General features: G+C 37.2%; 2 protein-coding genes across 2 annotated transcripts; one reads left to right on the top strand and one right to left on the bottom strand.

Moving 5' to 3' along the window:
- The first annotated feature begins 8,481 nt into the window (after window positions 1–8,481).
- Window positions 8,482–11,896, top strand: LOC140881641 (protein phosphatase 2C 50-like). The gene is made up of 5 exons (XM_073287117.1): window positions 8,482–8,799; window positions 9,238–10,464; window positions 10,551–10,868; window positions 10,944–11,049; window positions 11,366–11,896. The coding sequence occupies exons 2-5, from the start codon at window positions 9,601–9,603 to the stop codon at window positions 11,698–11,700; spliced, it is 1,623 nt and encodes a 540-aa protein (XP_073143218.1). The 5' UTR covers window positions 8,482–8,799; window positions 9,238–9,600; the 3' UTR covers window positions 11,701–11,896.
- A 256-nt stretch (window positions 11,897–12,152) lies between these two features.
- On the bottom strand, window positions 12,153–18,687 carry LOC140880962 (aminopeptidase M1). Its single transcript, XM_073285881.1, has 19 exons — window positions 18,314–18,687; window positions 18,073–18,218; window positions 17,464–17,566; window positions 16,745–16,931; window positions 16,562–16,655; window positions 16,231–16,384; window positions 15,998–16,102; window positions 15,793–15,909; window positions 15,521–15,634; window positions 14,962–15,144; window positions 14,555–14,831; window positions 14,356–14,477; window positions 14,161–14,258; window positions 13,449–13,626; window positions 13,261–13,375; window positions 13,114–13,181; window positions 12,946–13,020; window positions 12,596–12,673; window positions 12,153–12,492 (listed from the first exon to the last, which is right to left on the bottom strand). The coding sequence occupies exons 1-19, from the start codon at window positions 18,545–18,547 to the stop codon at window positions 12,307–12,309; spliced, it is 2,634 nt and encodes an 877-aa protein (XP_073141982.1). The 5' UTR covers window positions 18,548–18,687; the 3' UTR covers window positions 12,153–12,306.
- Between the last annotated feature and the right edge of the window lie 475 nt (window positions 18,688–19,162).

Below are 19,162 nucleotides of genomic sequence, written 5' to 3'. Positions count from 1 at the left end.
CTGCTCAGGCACGTACTGAGAGAGGACAGGTGACTTGGGGAGATTTCTATCAGCAGTTTCAGAAACTGTATTTTCCTCCGGCTGTTCGCCAAGCACGATCGATGGAGTTGCTTACTCTGAGGCAAGGATCAATGACTATTGATCAATATCAGCAACGATTTCTTGATCTGCTACCTTTCAGTCCTCATATCAGTAACAGTGATGCATCAAAGTATGATATCTTTCTGCAAGGTTTGAACCAAGATATCTACTCACAAGTTGTCGTCTGTGATGATCCGACATCTTATGAGACTTTGGTGAACCGTTGCCATCTTGTGGAGACCAGCAACAGGCGGGCACAGTTGATGATGCCAGGACAGCCTAGTGGATCTTTTGAGCCTAGAGCTCAATCTGTTGTGCAATCTGTACCTACGTCTTCTTCTACTCCTACTACTTCGTCTGGTTCTCGTGGTTCACGAGGTACATTCCGCTTTGGGAAGAAGAAGAAGGAGTTTTGTAGCTACTGTGGTGGGAAGCATCCTGCAGCTTCATGTCGGAGAGTTACTGGTGCTTGTTATATTTGTTGTCAGCAGGGACATCTGCGGAGAGATTGTCCTCAGCGCATGGGTTCTGCTAGTGGATCGGGATCCCAGGTTGGATCTCAGGCTTCTACTTTTCCACGTCAGCAGCCAGCACCACAGAGTTCTTCAGGTTATCGTCCCCAGACTCAAGGGTAGGTGTTTGCTCTGTCTCAGGAGCAGGCTACTGAGGGAAGCGATCGCATGTTGGCAGGTAACTTTTTGTTATGTGGTATTCTTGCACTTGTCTTAATTGATACTGGAGCATCGCATTACTTTATTTCTAGTCGCTTTGTTAAAAGACATAGATTATCTTATGTATCATTAGATATGGATTTAGTTGTATCTACTCCGCTGGAGCAGGAGGTAGTAACTAAGCGTCTAGTGATGAGTTGCCTTCTAGAGTTTGAGGGTGGGTAATGTGTTATCGGCTAATTTGATGATATTAGCGATGACAGATTTTGATTGTATTTTGGGAATAGATATGCTGACTTTGTATCACGCTACTGTGGATTGTTATCAACGTCTGGTACAGTTTCATCCTGTTGAGGGTGATAGCTGGTACTTTTATGGTGAGGGTGCGCGACCTCCGATGCCACTTGTTTTGGCTCTGAAGGCATGTCATGTCTTGGAGTCAGGTGGGGAGGGCTACCTCATATATGCAGTTGATATGTCCACGAGTAGTCCGGGTATTTATCAGCTACCGATAGTCAGTGAGTTTCCTGATGTATTCCCTAATGAGATTCATGGTTTTCCTCCGGTTCGAGAGGTTGAATTTGGTATTGATCTAGTACCAGGAACTACACCTATATCCCGAGCACCTTATCGTCTGGCACCGTCAGAGATGAGAGAATTGAAACAGCAGTTACAGGATCTGCTTGATAAGGGATATATTCGTCCGAGTGTTTCTCCATGGGGAGCACCTGTTTTGTTTGTCAAGAAGAAGGATGGATCGATGCGATTATGTATTGATTACAGGCAGCTGAATCGTGTCACCATCAAGAATAAGTATCCTTTGCCACAAATTGATGATCTGTTCGATCAATTACAGGGTACTTCTGTTTACTCGAAGATAGATCTGAGATTTGGATACCACCAGATGCGGGTATGAGACTCAGATATTTCTACGACTGCTTTCAGGACCAGATATGGGCACTATGAATTTCTGGTGATGCCATTCGGTTTGACGAATGCACCAGCAGTCTTTATGAATCTGATGAATCAGGTATTTCGAGAATATCTGGATAGATTTGTCATCGTCTTCATTGATGATATTCTTGTCTATTCTCATGACAAGAATGAGCATGCACAACATCTAAGGATTGTTTTGCAGACGTTGCGAGATAAGCAGTTGTATGCGAAAATGAGCAAGTGTGAATTTTGGCTTGATCAAGTGGTGTTTCTCGGTCATGTAATTTCTAGTGAAGGGATATCTGTTGATCCAAGTAAGATAGAGGCAGTGTTGAACTGGTCTCGTCCGATGACGGTTGCTGAGATTCGTAGTTTCTTGGGTCTAGCTGGATATTACCGTCGGTTTATCGAGAATTTTTCATAGTTGGCCAGGCCTTTGACTCAGCTTACTTGGAAAGATGTTACCTTCATATGGTCCTCGGATTGTGAGGAGTCATTTCACGAGCTGCGTAGACGTCTTACTACTGCACCTGTGCTAGCTCTACCTTCTGGATCAGGAGGTTATGTTGTCTATACTGATGCCTCTGGTCAGGGGTTAGGATGTGTTCTGACACAACATAGACATGTTATTGCCTATGCTTCTCGACATTTGAAGACACATGAGAATAATTATCCAGTACATGATCTCGAGTTAGCCGCCATTATATTTGCACTCAAGATCTGGAGGCATTATCTTTATGGCGAGAAATTTGAGATATTCACGGATCACAAGAGTCTGAAATATTTATTCACTCAGGCGGAGTTGAATATGCGACAGAGACGCTGGATGGATCTCTTGAAAGATTATGATTGTGAAATCAAATATCATCCAGGTTCTGCTAATCTTACTTCTGATGCCTTGAGTTGGCAGGTGAGACTTTCTGCACTTCAGACTAGTGAAGTATCTCATATGATTCAAGAGTACTGTTCATTGAGTTTTACGCTCAAGAACAAGAAAGGGAGGAATGAGATTCATTTTTATACTATCCTATCTGAGCCAGCATTGTATTCTCGGATTAGAGATGCTCAGATATCTGATGTTAAGACTCAGCGTTTGGCACGTCTAGCCAATGGGGTTCATACATCTGGATTCCATTTTCAGGTAGATGGTTTATTGTGCCTATCGAATCGAGTGGTTGTACCTAATGTTGCGGAGCTCAGGAACAATATTCTTTCTCAAGCTCACAGGAGTCGATTATCTATTCATCCTGGAAGTATGAAAATGTATAAGGACTTGCGAACTAGATTCTGGTGGAAAGGGATGAAGCGGAGTGTATATCAATTTGTTTCTAGATGTTTGGTTTGTCAACAGGTCAAGTCTGAACACCGACGACCAGGTGGATTACTTCAAAATCTTGAGATTCCTGAATGGAAGTGGGAGCACGTGACTATGGATTTTGTCACCCACTTGCCTATGACTTCACGATAGTGTGATGCTATCTGGGTTGTCGTTGACCGTTTGACGAAATCAGCACATTTCATTCCTTACAACCGGGAGTATTCTTATGATTGCATGGCACGCTTATATATCCAGGATATAGTGCGATTACATGGAATTGTAGTGAGCATAGTTAGTGATAGAGACCCGCGATTTACCTCACGTTTTTGGGGTAGTTTTCAGCAGGCGTTGGGTATCACTCTGAGTTTGAGCACTGCATATCATCCGGAGACTGATGGGAAGTCAGAGCGCACTATTCGTACGCTGGAGGATATGCTACGTTCTTCTGTCATGGATTTTGGCTTATCTTGGCAGGATCAATTACCTTTGATCGAATTTGCCTACAATAACAGTTATCATCGTAGTATTGATATGACACCTTTCGAGGCATTGTACGGTCGACGGTGTCGTACTCCGTTATTCTGGGATGAAGTTGGGGAACGACAAGTCGAGGGTCCTGAGTTGGTGCAGCAGATTGTAGACAAGGTAGATTTGATCAAGAATAGGATCAAAGTTGCTCAAGATCGGCAAGCCAGCTATGCTAATATACACCGCAGGCCACTGCAGTTCGAGCCTGGTGAATATGTGTTCCTTCGAGTATCACCTTTCAAGAAGGTGATGAGATTCGGTATGAAAGGCAAGTTGTCACCTCGTTTCATTGGGCCTTTCCAGATACTGGAGAAGATTGGAGATGTTGCTTATCGTTTGGCGTTACCGCCATCTCTTTCCAGTATACATAATGTTTTTCATGTGTCGTTGCTTCGACAGTACATAGCTGATGAATCACATGTAATTCAATATAATGATGTTCAGCTAAAGCCATATCTGTCATTTGATGAACGACCACTCCGTATCCTAAACAGGAAGAAGAAAGTTTTTCGGAACAAGACTATACCACTTGTGATGGTACAGTGGCAGCGCCGAGGCGTTGAAGAAGCAACTTGAGAAACTGAGAGTCATATGCAAGCGGAATATCCTGAGTTGTTTGCTTTGTATTTTTTATTATCATGTATCAGATGTAATTACAGTAGTTGTAATAAGACATAAGTTTGGTGTTTCATTATGATTAATGTTTTAGATTTTATTTCGCGGACGAAATATCTAAAGGTGAGGAGAATGTAGTAACCCGCACCTCATTTTAAGTAATTACATGGTAATCAAGGACAAGTGATTAAGAGATCGGAACATCCAACGCACGATCGGAGCTTCTGGTAGAGATCGGAACGTCCGATCCAGGATCGGAACGTCCGATGGCGATCAGAGCTTCCGATCGACGATCGGAGCTTCCGATGACGTGCACCGATGACTCAGCTTCAGATCTTGACAAGTGTCGCACATGCGGAGATCGGAGCTTCCGATCCCGAACGGAGCTTCCGATCTTGGCCGGGAATTTTTGCTATAAATAGGGGTCTCCGGAGTTCATTTTCAAATACGAATTCCCGAGTTTCCTTCTTCAGTTATATAGTGTGAGTTATACACTTGAGAGCCCTATCGGTTATAATAGAAGTTCTGGAATAACCAAGTTGTGGTTATAGTCATCCGGGACTAGCGACTCCAAAGGGCTATCTACGGACGAAGGTATGGTCCGGGAATCTATTTAAGTTTTGGGAGTATTTATTAGCTTAGTTAAGGCTTATAGAACTTGTGTAGTGATACGATGAACTTTTGAATATAGGCTTGGAACCTAAGATCTACTATACTTGAACTAGCCTAGAGGTACGTACACATTGACTGAGATTGCCAGCGAGTATACATGTTTATATGTTGCATTTATTTGGCATTATTATATGGCATGATATATGATTTACCGTTTTCCATATTCATATGTCATGTGCATATACACGTTGAGCCTATACCTTGTTATACCTGACTATAGAGCCGCTCAGCTCTATACTCGATAGTCTGTCACTGAGAGTACCGCGACGGCGGGGGCATTTATATCTGACTACTCTGGTGTACTAGACGAGTGTGGTTGCACCCAGAGGTTGATCCGCGCGGTGGCAATACTCATGTGGCGCCGGTACTGAGCATGACTTTTCGGATGACCCTTTACCAGTCATCATGTTGCATGCATTATATACATATGTTTACTCATGTCTATGTACTGGGCGTTAGCGCTCACGTCCTAGTTGTTATATTGGATACCCTACTCCACGGGGCAGGTCGCAGGATGGACGGAGCCGGTAGTTCGAGGCAGGACTAGGGAGCCGGAGCTTTTCAGGAGATTTTTTACAGCAGGATTTGTTTTAGCTGTATTCATGTTTTAGACTGTTTACGATAAGTTCTTCGATTTGGTTGTATCACTACAGATTTAAGCCTGAATTTGTTTTACTAAGCTGATATATAAATTATGGATTATGTTTCCACACGTTTTTACTCTGTTATGTATTTTGCTGTATTAAGTTTAATGCATGCTATTAGTTGCCAGTTAATAGGTGATTCCATGCAGGGCCACTACACTGACTGATTTTGTTTAACACAAGAACAAGGTAATTAAAAAAGGCTTGTTGTGACACCCGAATCCAAACGGCATAGGGTGGTACATGGTCCATAATATAGGTGGTTAATATACTTGAAAGATGGAAACACCACCAATGAATGAGCAAAATGTGACATTAATGAACTGATCTCACACTAAAATGAGAGATACAAAAGATTTGATATGTACTAACCATGTCAAGAATATGATAAGCGACCCCCTAGAAAGTTTCTCAGTGTGTATATAAGTGATGCTATAAGCACGTTGGAAAGACGCGTCTTGATACAGTGAGGGTAGTCGTCGAATCTGAGACGTTATACTTGCTGAAAAATTAAACGACACAAATCTGTTTCGGGATATTCGGATCGGAGGCTTGAACAACTCATACGTCACCTTTTTTTCCTTGTGGAAATGATTTTCACCGGAAGACTTTGACAATTACAACACCGTGTAAGGACCCAATTTAATAGGACTTAATATTGTCTAACTAAAACTCCTAGTATGCTTTACAACTATTGAGCAGTTTTCTTACTTTCAATTGATGAGTATTTCTACACTTGAATCTTAAGCACAAATACGATACTCAGTGATTAGATTTCAAATATTAAAGGTGTGCTATAATACTTTTATCAATTGAACTCTTGAAAGGTTGAATATTTGAAATTACGTGAAGAACGCAAAAAACTTAGCCCGACTAATATCATCTTCTATTTACATTAACGGTCAATAAATCAAATTGTATTCGGTTCAAATATAGTAGTTTTTAATTTTATTTTATTCAACATCATCATCCTTTTTTATAGTTGTACACTAAAGGCATTCAGTGACTATTTGTATGGAAAAGTTTATCCAAATTCCAGCTCAGCTTAGTGAGTATTGGTTGGATAATGAATAATTCATTCATTAAATTTGGCTAAATTTATACAAAATAGCTTATAAGCTCATAGATTTTATAAGCTGTTTTATGAGCTTATTATTTTAAAATTAAGCTGTTAAAGTATTTGGTTAAAACTGTTAATGCATTTGGTATTATGTGATTTTTTAACCGTGATAATTACCAAAAGAGCATGATAATATTAACAACAATTTGTTAACATGTACATACAATATATAGACTATTTTTATATTTTGAGTAATATAATAGTAATTTTTATTAATATAATTATAAGAATAATTATTATAATTAATTATTATATATTATAATAATAAAATTTTATTATAATAGTAAAATGGTAATAGTAATTACGATAATATTAATACAGTAATATCAATAATATTTATTTATTTATATAATTATAGTTATAATCAGTATAATAATTAATAATTAATTTTTATTTATAAACGCAAATATTTTATAATATAACAATGATTATTTACGATGATTAATCATTATTTTTTAAAAATAGAAATATCAGTCATAATCATAATTATTTTAATTTCAATAAATTTTATAAAGAATAATAATAAATAAATATCATTTTAATAATAATATTAATTAGCTATTAAACAATTTATATATTGGTTTAGGGTATATTTGAAAATTATAGAATATATAAATACAATTTGGTCTTTAAAAAGAGATTCAAGTAAGATCTTAAAAAAAAACGTGGGGGTACTCAATTTTTATTTTTTTTAGAAAACAACTTATTTTGATAGGTTATAAAGTGTTTTAAAAAAAATTATCAAAATAATTTCAGAATTTAAAAGTTCTAAAACAACTTATAAATTATTTGAATGAGCTTTTAAACTCTATTAAACACCCTTAGTAATGAACTTAGTCACTTAGTTCAGTTGACTTAGAATTACCGGTTTGACTTAATCAGTTTTTGACTTAGTTTGTTAAATCATCAAAAAAATTTAATTGATCCAACTTTATTTGATTTCATGAGATTTTATGATATTTGGGTTTTAAAAATAATAAAATTATTTTTAATGCTGAATTTATATAACTTACTCTTAATTTTTTTAAGTTTTCTATAAAAGTTTTATTTATCAATATATATATATATATATATATATATATATATATATATATATTATCAAAACACATGATATATTATATATAAAATTTTGTGAAAATCAAATAACAATATTTGTATATCTAAAAATTATATAAATTACTTCTTTATCTTTTTAAAAAATAAATTTTAACATTAAAACCTAATTTATCAAAATTGGTAACTTTACTTTAATTTCATATTGATAGACTTTATTTTTTTTCTCATTTTTTTTTTAAAAAAAACCATTTAATAAAAAATATTTTTACATGTTCAAAACAGTCTTTTGTTCTTGATAAAATTTATATGAGTAGTTATTTAAATGTTATTAATAAAAAAGAAATTTGAAATAACAAATGAATTTTTTTTAATATAAATAATATTTATTTTAATTTTCTAATCCAAATTCCAAATATATTTTAAATTTTGGACAAAACATCAAAATAGAATTTCAATTTCATGGATTCCAAATCTAAATCCTATTTTTTGAGAAATAATATTTTTAGCATAAGAATAATGTTTTGAATAAATCGAGACTTATCAATAACGAATTTCACGAAAACTAAATAAATAAATGGGAAAGTCTCGTGTAAACGAATCAAAATTTTTTTTGGAAATAAAGGTTCAAATGAAAACTTTGAACATTCCTAAAAAAAAAAAAAAAAAAAAAAAAACTTTGAGCAGAATTTTACTATTGGAGATTGGGAAAAGGTTGAACGAGTGGTGATAAATTAATATGCCCACCTCGAGTAGACACCTGTCCAAATTTTCCTCTGTTTTTTTATTAAATTTTTTAATTTATCAGAATAAAATATTAATCTCTATCTTTCACACTGCATCGTCGAATTGGATCATCAATAATCAAATACTATCAGTTTACTGTGTTCAATGTATTTTTAATCAAATTGATTGATTGCACTCTTTCCCACTGTCCAGTCCCCACTAAAAGGGATGCTCTTCCAAGTCCTCAGAGCCCAGAGGCTTAAAAAAGACACTATAAAAAGCACAATCCAAAGCATAAATTCATTTTCAACGCTTTTTAGCTCACCCGGCTTCTTGGGTTCTTGATTTTGTTGTATTTTTCTCCTCTGTTTTCTGCAGATGTTCAAGAAAATGAAAGGACGGTGGATACTTGAGTTTCTTGAAAGCAAACGAGTAGTAAGAAGTTTTATTTTTCTTTATTGGTTGTATTATTTGCAGCTTCTTTAGTTTTCACTCTTTTTCATTGTATAAATATTAAATAATATCTTGATGGTGTCTGATTATTGTAGTTAAATTAATCATATTGGTTGAAAGAGAGAGTTGGACTAAAAAAATAAGCTCAAGATTTGAAGAAGGGTTGACATGGGTTGCCTCAGATCCAGGATACTCAAACTTTTAAATGGATGAAAAAAGTTGCCTTTTTTTCTTTTCAGGAATTCCTTGTGATTCTTGAACTTGTATTTCCTAGGTTCTTTTACACGATCCCTTTTTGTCGTCCATCCTTTTTTTCTTTTTGGTCTCGTGTTTCCTTTTTATATGGATGGATAAAGGACTAGCTCTATTTGTTAGTCTCGATTCTTGAATTTTTATTTCGAGTTATTTGATTGAATGCAGGTGGTTTTTTTTTTCTTGATTTTGATTCCAAGAGCGTAGTTCTTCCTGCAGATAATAAGGAGTTGATACAAGGTTCACACTAATAAAATCTTTCTGTGTATGCGGTGACTTCTTTCCGAGGGTGCTTCTTGGTTTCTATATCTGGATGCCGGGCAAGATAATTCATTTCCATTTTAAGGATTTTTTAAGTGGGTGCCAATTCAACGGTGAATTTGGAGGCATGGGATTAGGTTTGGTTCTTCCAGATTTTTCTTGATATTGTCTAAAGGTGATGAATTAGTTTAACTATGACAGGTCTTGTAGTTTTAGATGGACGGCGGCTGGGTAACTTTAGCAATTTAGATTGTGATAGCGATAAAGGAGATGTACCAGGCGGTGGAAGTGCCTTTTAAATTAGGAAATTTGATATTTGAAAACCTGAGGGTGAAAAGTTGTATGGATACTACGAGGGTTGAGTTAATGGAAGACTCTACCAGCTTGTTTCCTCGTTCTGATACTACTGGGAACATTGATAACGAGGATTCAAGTTTTGCTGATTCAGGTAGTGAAGTTAGTTTTACAGCACTGTTGGGATTAGAAGAGAATAGAAGTGGGGCTTCTTCTGCCATGGCTTTAACTTCTGAGGATGAAAGCCTGTGGCTGCCAACCAATGTTACAGTCCATGAAAGTGAAGAGGACGGTTCCTCATCATTGGACGGTTACCCTATTCTTGACAACTCTTGTTCACTCTCTGTGGTGAGTGATGCTAGTAGTTTATGTGGTGATGATTTGTTAGGATTTGAGACTAGTTTTGAAATTGGGGCGAATTTTTTAGAGGCCGAGAAGAGCACATGTGATGCTGATCTTGTTTCCACTACCAGAGATACAGGACATCCACTCATTTGCACAAATTTAGGTGACTCTCTGCCTGTGAAAGTTGGGAACGGGGAAGAGGCTGTAGATGGTGGAGCCTCAAAATCATCTATGGTTCCTGTCCAGTTGGATAAAGGACCACGTGGAAGATCTGGTCGGAGTATTTTTGAGGTCGACTATGTGCCTCTCTGGGGATTTGAATCCATGTGCGGTAGGAGACCTGAAATGGAAGATGCAGTGGCAACAGTACCTCGGTTTCTTGAAATTCCAATTCAAATGCTTTCTGGTGATCAATTGATTCATGGGGTGAATTCACGTTTCAGTCATTTGACGGGTCATTTCTTTGGAGTCTATGATGGCCATGGAGGCTCGCATGTATGTTTCTTTTCTCATTTCGATGAGTACTTTCAAACTTGAAAACACTTGTGCTTGATATGTAGAACTATTAATTATATCTTCAGGTGGCAAATTACTGTCGAGATCGCCTCCATTCTGCTTTGGCTGAGGAGCTGGAAGCTATCAAGATGGATCTGAATGAAGGAATTAGCAAGCACGGTTGTGAAGAGCAGTGGCGGACAGCATTTTCTAAATGTTTTATCAAGGTTGATGATGAGGTCGGAGGAAAAGCCACGCTTAACCCTGTTGTTCCCGAAACTGTTGGCTCAACTGCTGTTGTTGCCGTAGTTTGTTCATCACATATAATTGTGGCCAACTGTGGGGATTCAAGGGCTGTGCTCTATCGTGGCAAAGAACCTATGGCACTCTCTGTGGATCATAAAGTATGTCATTTTGGTCTATGTAAGGGGAAATATCTAACCAATGTGATTCTGATAATACTCTCTTCTCTGTGTTAGCCGAACCGGGAAGATGAATATGCAAGAATAGAGGCAGCTGGAGGCAAGGTGATACAGTGGAATGGACATCGTGTCTTTGGGGTGCTCGCGATGTCTAGGTCTATTGGTATGTCCTTGGCATTGATCGTTTTCATTCATTTGCATTTTGATTTCTAACATAAAGTTGTGTATCATATAATCCGCCCCTTAAGCCATGGAGTTGAACCAAACAGCCATATTTTCAGATTTTTTTAGCTCAATCTCGAATTTTTGGTAACCGGTTCAACACTAGGAATGAACCGTTGTGAATTTGAGTGTGACTTGACTTGGGGTTGAACCATTTATTTGCCCGAATCGAACTGATTCATCAGCTTCATTGGGAAAAACCAGAAATATGTGCACTGTTTAGTTTCAAATGTTCATCGTCTTCTTGGGTGTTGCAGGCGACAGATACCTGAAACCTTGGATTATTCCAAATCCTGAAGTGATGTTTGTTCCTCGAGCTAGAGAAGACGACTGCCTCATTCTGGCAAGCGATGGTTTGTGGGATGTGATGACAAATGAGGAAGCTTGTGAAATAGCTCGTAAAAATATACTTACATGGCATAAAAACAACGGTGCCACACTTCCAACAGAAAGGGGTGAAGGAATCGACCCTGCTGCTCAGGCAGCAGCGGAGTACCTATCGAAGCGTGCACTTCAGAAGGGCAGTAAGGATAACATTACTGTAGTTGTCATAGACATGAAAGCTCAGAGAAAGATCAAGAACCGAACCTAGAATAAAGAATTTCTGCCAAATTTCTCATCTTAGAATATATGATTTTTCGTTTGGTTCAAAGCCCATCTGTTTTATTCAAGGGGTGTAGCTTAACTAGAATGGAAATCTTAATGTAAATCGAGCTATTTGAAATAGGAAATGGAGTCCCTTGGAATAAATATAATCGGTATCCTATTTAGAGGTATTTCCCTTCATTTTATTCTTCAACGTGATGATCGTCCAAATGAATGAAATGCCTGATATGAAACATGCAAATGTTGGTACATGTCTGAATTTTAATTTTTCCTGACGAGCCAATTACATGTCAATCGGGTCGAGCCAAAATATCGAGCTAAATTCTGTATGGAATATGGATTGGTTTATGCAAATCATGCTAAAATCGAGTACTAATAAAATCTCAATCAACACAAACCAGCAACGATAAAAAAGGATGGCACCAAATTCTTAAGATGGGGAATAAATTGGCGTTTCATTAAATAGTAACTGGCGTGTCAGTAAATTTTATTGCTTTAGGTTTTGTAGCAAGTTTTCACAGCAAAAAACAAGAACGTGAACAAGCTAAACAGTTGAAAAAAGTTGCGTCTAGTGCTTCCTGTATGCTAGCTCTCAGTACTTCCTATATGCTAGCTCTCTCACAGCTTCAGCAAGATGTTTCTCAGATTGAATGCTTCTGACCCACACGGCGTTGATGTGAACCCTTTCGATGCTCTGCTTTAACGTCCTGGCAATGTAAGGTTTCATTCGGCTTGCAAAAAATTGTTCTACTTCTTCGGCCTTCTCATAAGAAGAGAACTGATGCATAACAAATAATGCAAAATGTCATGTGCGGACCACCAGAATCTTCAAAAATACCAAAAGCAGAGACAAACTGGAGTACACAGGAGAAGAGACAAACCGGTGATACTATTGCACTGATGAAGCGAGTTATAAGGAATCCAGCACCATAAGTTTTACAAATCTGATCCCAATTGTGCTGTACGCCAAGTCATCAACAACAAAAGTAATAAAATTGGCACGGAAAGTTTTTCTTTACAATACCATGAACTCATTAGATATGTTTTATGACTGTCATCAAGTTGTGCTCTCTCAAGCACGGGTTTAGGTTAGGCCACTACGGAAAAGAAAATGGAGCACCTAATTAAGTAACGATCTTCATCACAGACCAAAAACAAAATCAATGTTTTTAATTGTCTTTGTCACATTCATAAGCAAATACATCAACAGACAGCAACTGCCAAGACTTACTTGCAACCAATTCCAAGCTGTTTCACGAGCATCCTTGCTAACTGAGAGTCCAAAAACAGCATCTTGACTCCTTACCTGCATATGTAAGAGGAATAAGAAGAGAATATGAAAAATAAGTGTGTCACAAATAAAAAACTTTAAAAATTAGCTCAAACATATCAACAGTACCTCAGGAGAAAACAAAAAATTCAGAAATTCTTGAATAATTTCAGGATCCCGGCAGGAAGCCAATGAACCTGTGGGAATAAAATAGCTTTTTATAGGAGCTGCAAAAGTTGTTCATAATAAAAGGTACACCAAATAGTGATGTTGAACCTAAAATCCGTGTCTTCTCCTGGCTGAGGTCGGTCTCTCTATAGACTCTTAGAAGAGATTCATACCCAGATCTGTTTGATTTACTCACTTTCTGCATTACAGCAACATATACTGCCTGGCAAACGGGAGAGCTGTTAGCAAATAGTGAACATTCATAGATATCCATTGCAGCCAATCCAACAACTCACCCTTCTCAAATCAGGAGGAAGAATATGTGTATTTCTGTCTTCCAAAAACAAGTGAAAGAGTTTGTTTCCTTCATCTAGTGTTGCGTCATGCCCAAAAACAGCCAATGCGGTCAAGAGCTCCCCTCGTAACATGGCATCAAGGTGGCTTTCTCCTTGTTTAGGATCCCAACCAAGCCTCCTGATTAAAAAAAAAAGACCAAAAATAGAATCACAATTGGCATATGTTTAAGTCGGAACAAAACAGAACCATGCGGAAAAATGTAAACAATGTGACTATTATGCCTTAAGGGATCAACAAGCACGCCAGCTCTATAGCCCTAAAAAATAGTTATTAGTATATTACATTAACAAAGTGTTTCGACGTTCGGCCTGATAAAATAACATTTTGGTTTGTCGGCAAGTAATTATGTTCTTCCAGACATCATCAATAGATAAGAGCTTTGTGAACTATTGGTTATTAAAGGTCTTGATTAACTGGAACATGGCAGCACCTCTTGAGGTCCTTTCAGGAATCATGAAAATGAAATCATAAGGGTAGAATGATGACTTGTGCAACTCGAACTAATTGTCATTCAAATCCAAACAGAAGCCAGGCATGGGATGTTTGAGGTATCCATTTACAGAACAAAAGATGAATCGAAAAAGGCATGCAAGAACAAGTGAATATAACAGAGGTTTTGAAGCAAATGATGGAAAATCATGATGAACATACTCTGCAGAATACTGGAAAAGGTTGATGAAAAATAATTTGAGGTCATCCAGCAATTCAGGAGCAGCATCAGCCACAATTCTTCCAACTTTGGAAGCAATCTGCAGCACAAAAATGTCGTGTAAACTGTTGAGGAAATTGATTACGAGAAAAGCCAATATTTGAAAGAAAATCACAACTTTAAATTGAGAACTTTACACCGATCAAGTTGGATAGGACGGTGTAATCATGCTCTTCACGATAAGCAGTCATCAAAGACAGCAAAGAGGTCAGGGACTGCTGGCATGCCATGGACAATGCGTAATAGTCATCCAATATTCCTGCTCAATAGAAACACTTAAGTTAAAAGTCCCTCTACTGTCAAGCAAGATGAGAAACAACAGAAAATCAAAACTACCATATTTATCACTGGTTGACAAAGACTTCCTTTCTATTGCAGCCCTTAGCATGGCTGATAAGTCATCATCATACTTCACCCGAAAGAAACTAGTCTGATCCACATTAATCTTAATCCAAGGCCTACCAGATGTGCCACTAAAAAGTTCCTTCACATCAAGAGTATCATTTTTGGTTTGCAGCAAGAAACTTTTGCGGGTATCGTAAGAGCCACAGCAGAGTGTTATTGGAACAATCCATTGACCATCACCATGAGAACCACTGAGCAAAAATTGTGACTGTTGATAAATGAGACAAGCAGTTAGATCTTCCACGAATTATTTAATATTCATACAAAAAGTTGTTCTGTAATAAGGAAACAAAGCAATCTCCTTCAAAATCGATAATACAAGTGTGCCATTGGATAACCTGCTCAAACACCAAAATGTGGTCTCTCAATTTCACTGAAACAACAGGATAACCTTTCTGCTTTGTCCAAGAGTTCATGAGCTTGTTCACAGGTTCACCAGATTCTTCCTGAAGAACTGACCATAAATCTTCCGTCTTTGCATTTGAGCAAGCATATCTTTTGATGTAGGATGCAAGTGCCCTCTAGAAGAATAACAAGAATCAACACCAACTTTATTATGAACAATTTCGAAGAAAAAAATTTAACATTCCTGCACAACCTGGATAACTTTAACAAACATTTACATAGTCGAGCATTTTTGGATTTATACGTCAGGTGAACAAAATTTTATGCAACCCATATACTGTTTACCAGGCCAAATATGATGACGAGGAGAATACTTCTAATTATATATATTTTTTACTGTGGATAACTTCATAATTCTAACAAATTTAGAGCTAAATACACTTCATATACCAATTTAACCGGCTGCAACTTTAAAACTGGGTGAAATTAAAAATACTGGAAAGAAAGCTTTTAAATAAGAAATGAAAGAAATTTTAAAACCAAATAATGAACCTGAAAACATTCAGGCCCAAGGTAGCTTTGTAGCATCCGAATGACAGACGCACCCTTCCTGTAACTGATTGCATCAAAAATCTCATCAATTTCACCAGCATGATTAATGTCCACCTGGGAAGAGAGATTCGACTCAATTGAAATTCCAAGATACATCTTAACAACTAAGTACAAAAATAAACTGCTTCACTTTACTTAATGACAGTAAACCATTTCGAACCACCAAATCAAAATTGTAGGAAGCACAATGAAACCCAACAATTGCCATGTACCTCGATGGGATGAGATTCTGCAAGCCCATCTAGTCGAAGGCCCTCTGTACTCTGTTCAAGAAACTGAGTCCAAACTTGCCACTCTGGAAACAAGCTATCAGCAGCTAAATAACTAACCTGATAATCAAAAAGGCCAAACACATACAAATTGTAAATGACCCCATGGCCTAGACACGAGCACTTAAAACTTGAATTAAATAGATACCCATGTAGCAAATCCCTCATTCAACCATAAATGAGTCCACCATTCCATTGTCACAAGATTACCAAACCACTGGTGTGCTAGTTCATGAGCAACAACAATCGCAACCTAAATAAAGAATAAGATGATTATTTACGCACTAAGAATATGAGACTCAATGATCATAAAATATTTCTTGCATATGGAGTTATCAAAGAAATATATAGAAACTTAATTGATAACAAGCATTAATTCACCCTCTGTTTATTCGCCGCGGCAGAATGCTTATCATCATAAAGCAATGCTGTTTCTCGGTATGTCACTAGACCATAGTTCTCCATAGCCCCAGCAGCAAAATCAGGAATTGCAATCATGTCCAATTTGGGTAATGAATATGGCACCTCAAAATACCTGGGGTATTTTTAATTCAGCAAAGGATCGATGTAAAATCAGTAATATGATCCCCTAAGAAAGCATAGCATAAGAATTAACTAATATTTAATAACTCAAATTATAGGTATGATAATAATATAATTTGCACAATTCAAAGTGTTGCAGATGATGAAACTATAGAAATTCACAGCATACTCTTTATAAAGGCCAAGTGTTTTAACAGCAACATCCAGGGCAAATTTTCCTTGACTGGCTTTGCCAACCTGGCAGTATACCCTCACAAGAATTCCTAAGAAACATGGAATTAGATAATAAAAAATATGAAGTAAGATTCATGAGATAGTACAGACACGAGATAGAGTAAAGTAGCAATTGCACCATCAGGTGTATGATCTTCAACATAATCAAACAGGCCAACAACAACTGCCACCAGGTAAGTTGACATGATTGGTGATTCTTGATAATACACTGTCTTGAGATCTCCATTCACTTTTTCTTCAACAACAGGCATATTTGAAAGAGCAACTAGTTCTGAAGGAACTTCCAATGTTATCTTGAAAGTGGCCTAAATTGCAGATATGAAGCAAATCAAGGATATGGGTCACTTTTTAAGCACTCGAGAACAATTATTTGAATTAAAAACGAGGTTAGTTAGATTTAGTAATGTCTGCAACCTAATAAATGATGCGGCATTTACATTATATTTCAGGACAAAGTACAACCCATAATGCACTAACTAAACAAGTTACACACTACTAGATTTATGGAAACTATGTCCAGGTTAGATAATGAAACTGCATAAATAAGACTTATCTTGGTCCATGTACAAACAAACTAGTATACTGGAAAAACCTAAGATGACCATTAGGACCGACAAGTGATAGGCGGGCAATTTCTGGTTCTTACTTCTTTTAACTCACATATTTCTGAAATATATATGTGAAAAACTCATTCAGGGGGTATATAGAACTTAACTCCATATCAACAAATTATATAACTAAGCGATCACATTGGGGTCTTCAACTAATAAAAACTAAATAACTAATATTTACTGCAAAGAATTCATATGGTATACTTTGCGAAAATAATTGGAGTACCTTACAAGCTGGCTCATCCCAACATGGAAAGCACCTCCTTGCATCAGCTGGTTCAAACTGTGTAACAGCCATATTTTTCTTCTCACCATTATGTTCATAGGTACTGATAAGGGCATTAAATCAATTAAGAACCATAAAAGCACAGAAGAATAGTTAATAAAAGGTTCACCTCACAGAAAAGCAGAAAATTGAGCAATCAATTCAAGAAGTAAGTTTTTCATTTCCCTTAGCATCTACAAAGATAGGGTGTGGTGTGTACAGGAAGAATGTGTGAGGGTTCGAGAGACACCTTTTCTCATTTTGCACTCGCTAGAATTGGGGGGAAAATCAGCAAGGTGAGTTCCCCAACAAACAAAATCATAATTATCATTTTCATACTTTAGCATAAACACAGTAACAAAACTTTCCCGTTCAGTCCATTCGATCCTTAACTCAAGTAATTCCGCAGAACTTTTCCAACGTGCATTTTATCATATTTGTATCTACAACAGACATAGAGTTACAATTTCCCTTATTTTCAAGGCAATATTAGAATGAAGATGACTAAAGTAGAAAAACCCACGTGCATGCAGAAGTACGCACAACTGCATCACAGAGAAAATAACCAACCTTCTATAAAATCCTTTCATCCTATCATTCAGTGTCCCATCGAATTCCATGCTCAAAAACCCGACCCCAATCGGCAAACTCTCCTTGAACTCCACAACCGCTATCTCATCCTCCGCACATAGCTCCACTCCCACCGATTCCACGACCTAGTCAAACGCAAAAAAAAATACGCATACAAGTTATGCCACTATCGAGGGCGGGCGCAAACGCGCCGATTGGATGACGACAACACCAAGGGTACCTTATCATTCGCAGCAAAGATAACGGATTTAGGATTGATGGATAGCTCGGCAGAGTTGAGGACCAGGAACTTGGTGTCGGAAACGACATCGACGGTGATTTTGACGGCGCCGGCGAATTTGCAGGCGATGAGGTCGGGCTTGAGTCTGAGATCATAGTGAGAAGGAATGGCGAATTTGGGGAGCCGCGGCTGGCCTTTGAATTGCGAGTAGCGTTGATTCTGTTGCTCCGCCATTGTACTATGTCCTCGAACGCCAGAAATCGAAAATGTGAATCTCGGCCCGGCCAAGGCAAACACAGTTACAGGACACAGCAGGGGTGAAGATACAAATACAATTACAGATCCAAAAAGGGTTTAGGAAGATTGATGTTTAATTTATAGCAAGAATATTTTGCTTAATATTATGATATTTATCCATTTGATTGAAGTAGACTGCCTACTAGGCTTTTTTTTTTTTTTTTTTTTTTTTTTTTTTTTTTTAAATCAAATGTTATGTGATTGAATATTTTCTTTTAATGAGTTACCCTACTATGTTGTAAGGGAAAACTCTCGATAAATCCCAAGGGAGACTCATATGTTTTTTAGTTTTTGTGTAAGAGTTTATGTGTTCTAGCTTTTTGACAAATGCATGCAATATGTTTGAGCTCTCTATTTATGATCAATTGACCAAACTACCCTCAATTTCTTTGATAACCCCACATGTACTTTTTTCATTTTTAAAATACTTAATATTATCAGAGACAGACGTTTATTTTCCTCCTTCATCAACCGATTCTTCTTCGACGACAGAAAGCACTGATCTTTAGCGACAATCTTCTTAGTCTTGATGATGGCACCGATGACGAGTAG

The sequence above is a fragment of the Henckelia pumila genome, chromosome 1, assembly GCF_033568475.1.
Source record: "Henckelia pumila isolate YLH828 chromosome 1, ASM3356847v2, whole genome shotgun sequence".
Taxonomy (NCBI): domain Eukaryota; kingdom Viridiplantae; phylum Streptophyta; class Magnoliopsida; order Lamiales; family Gesneriaceae; genus Henckelia; species Henckelia pumila.
The sequence above is the reverse complement of the archived record's forward strand: the minus strand, read 5'-3'. Positions and strand labels throughout refer to the sequence as shown.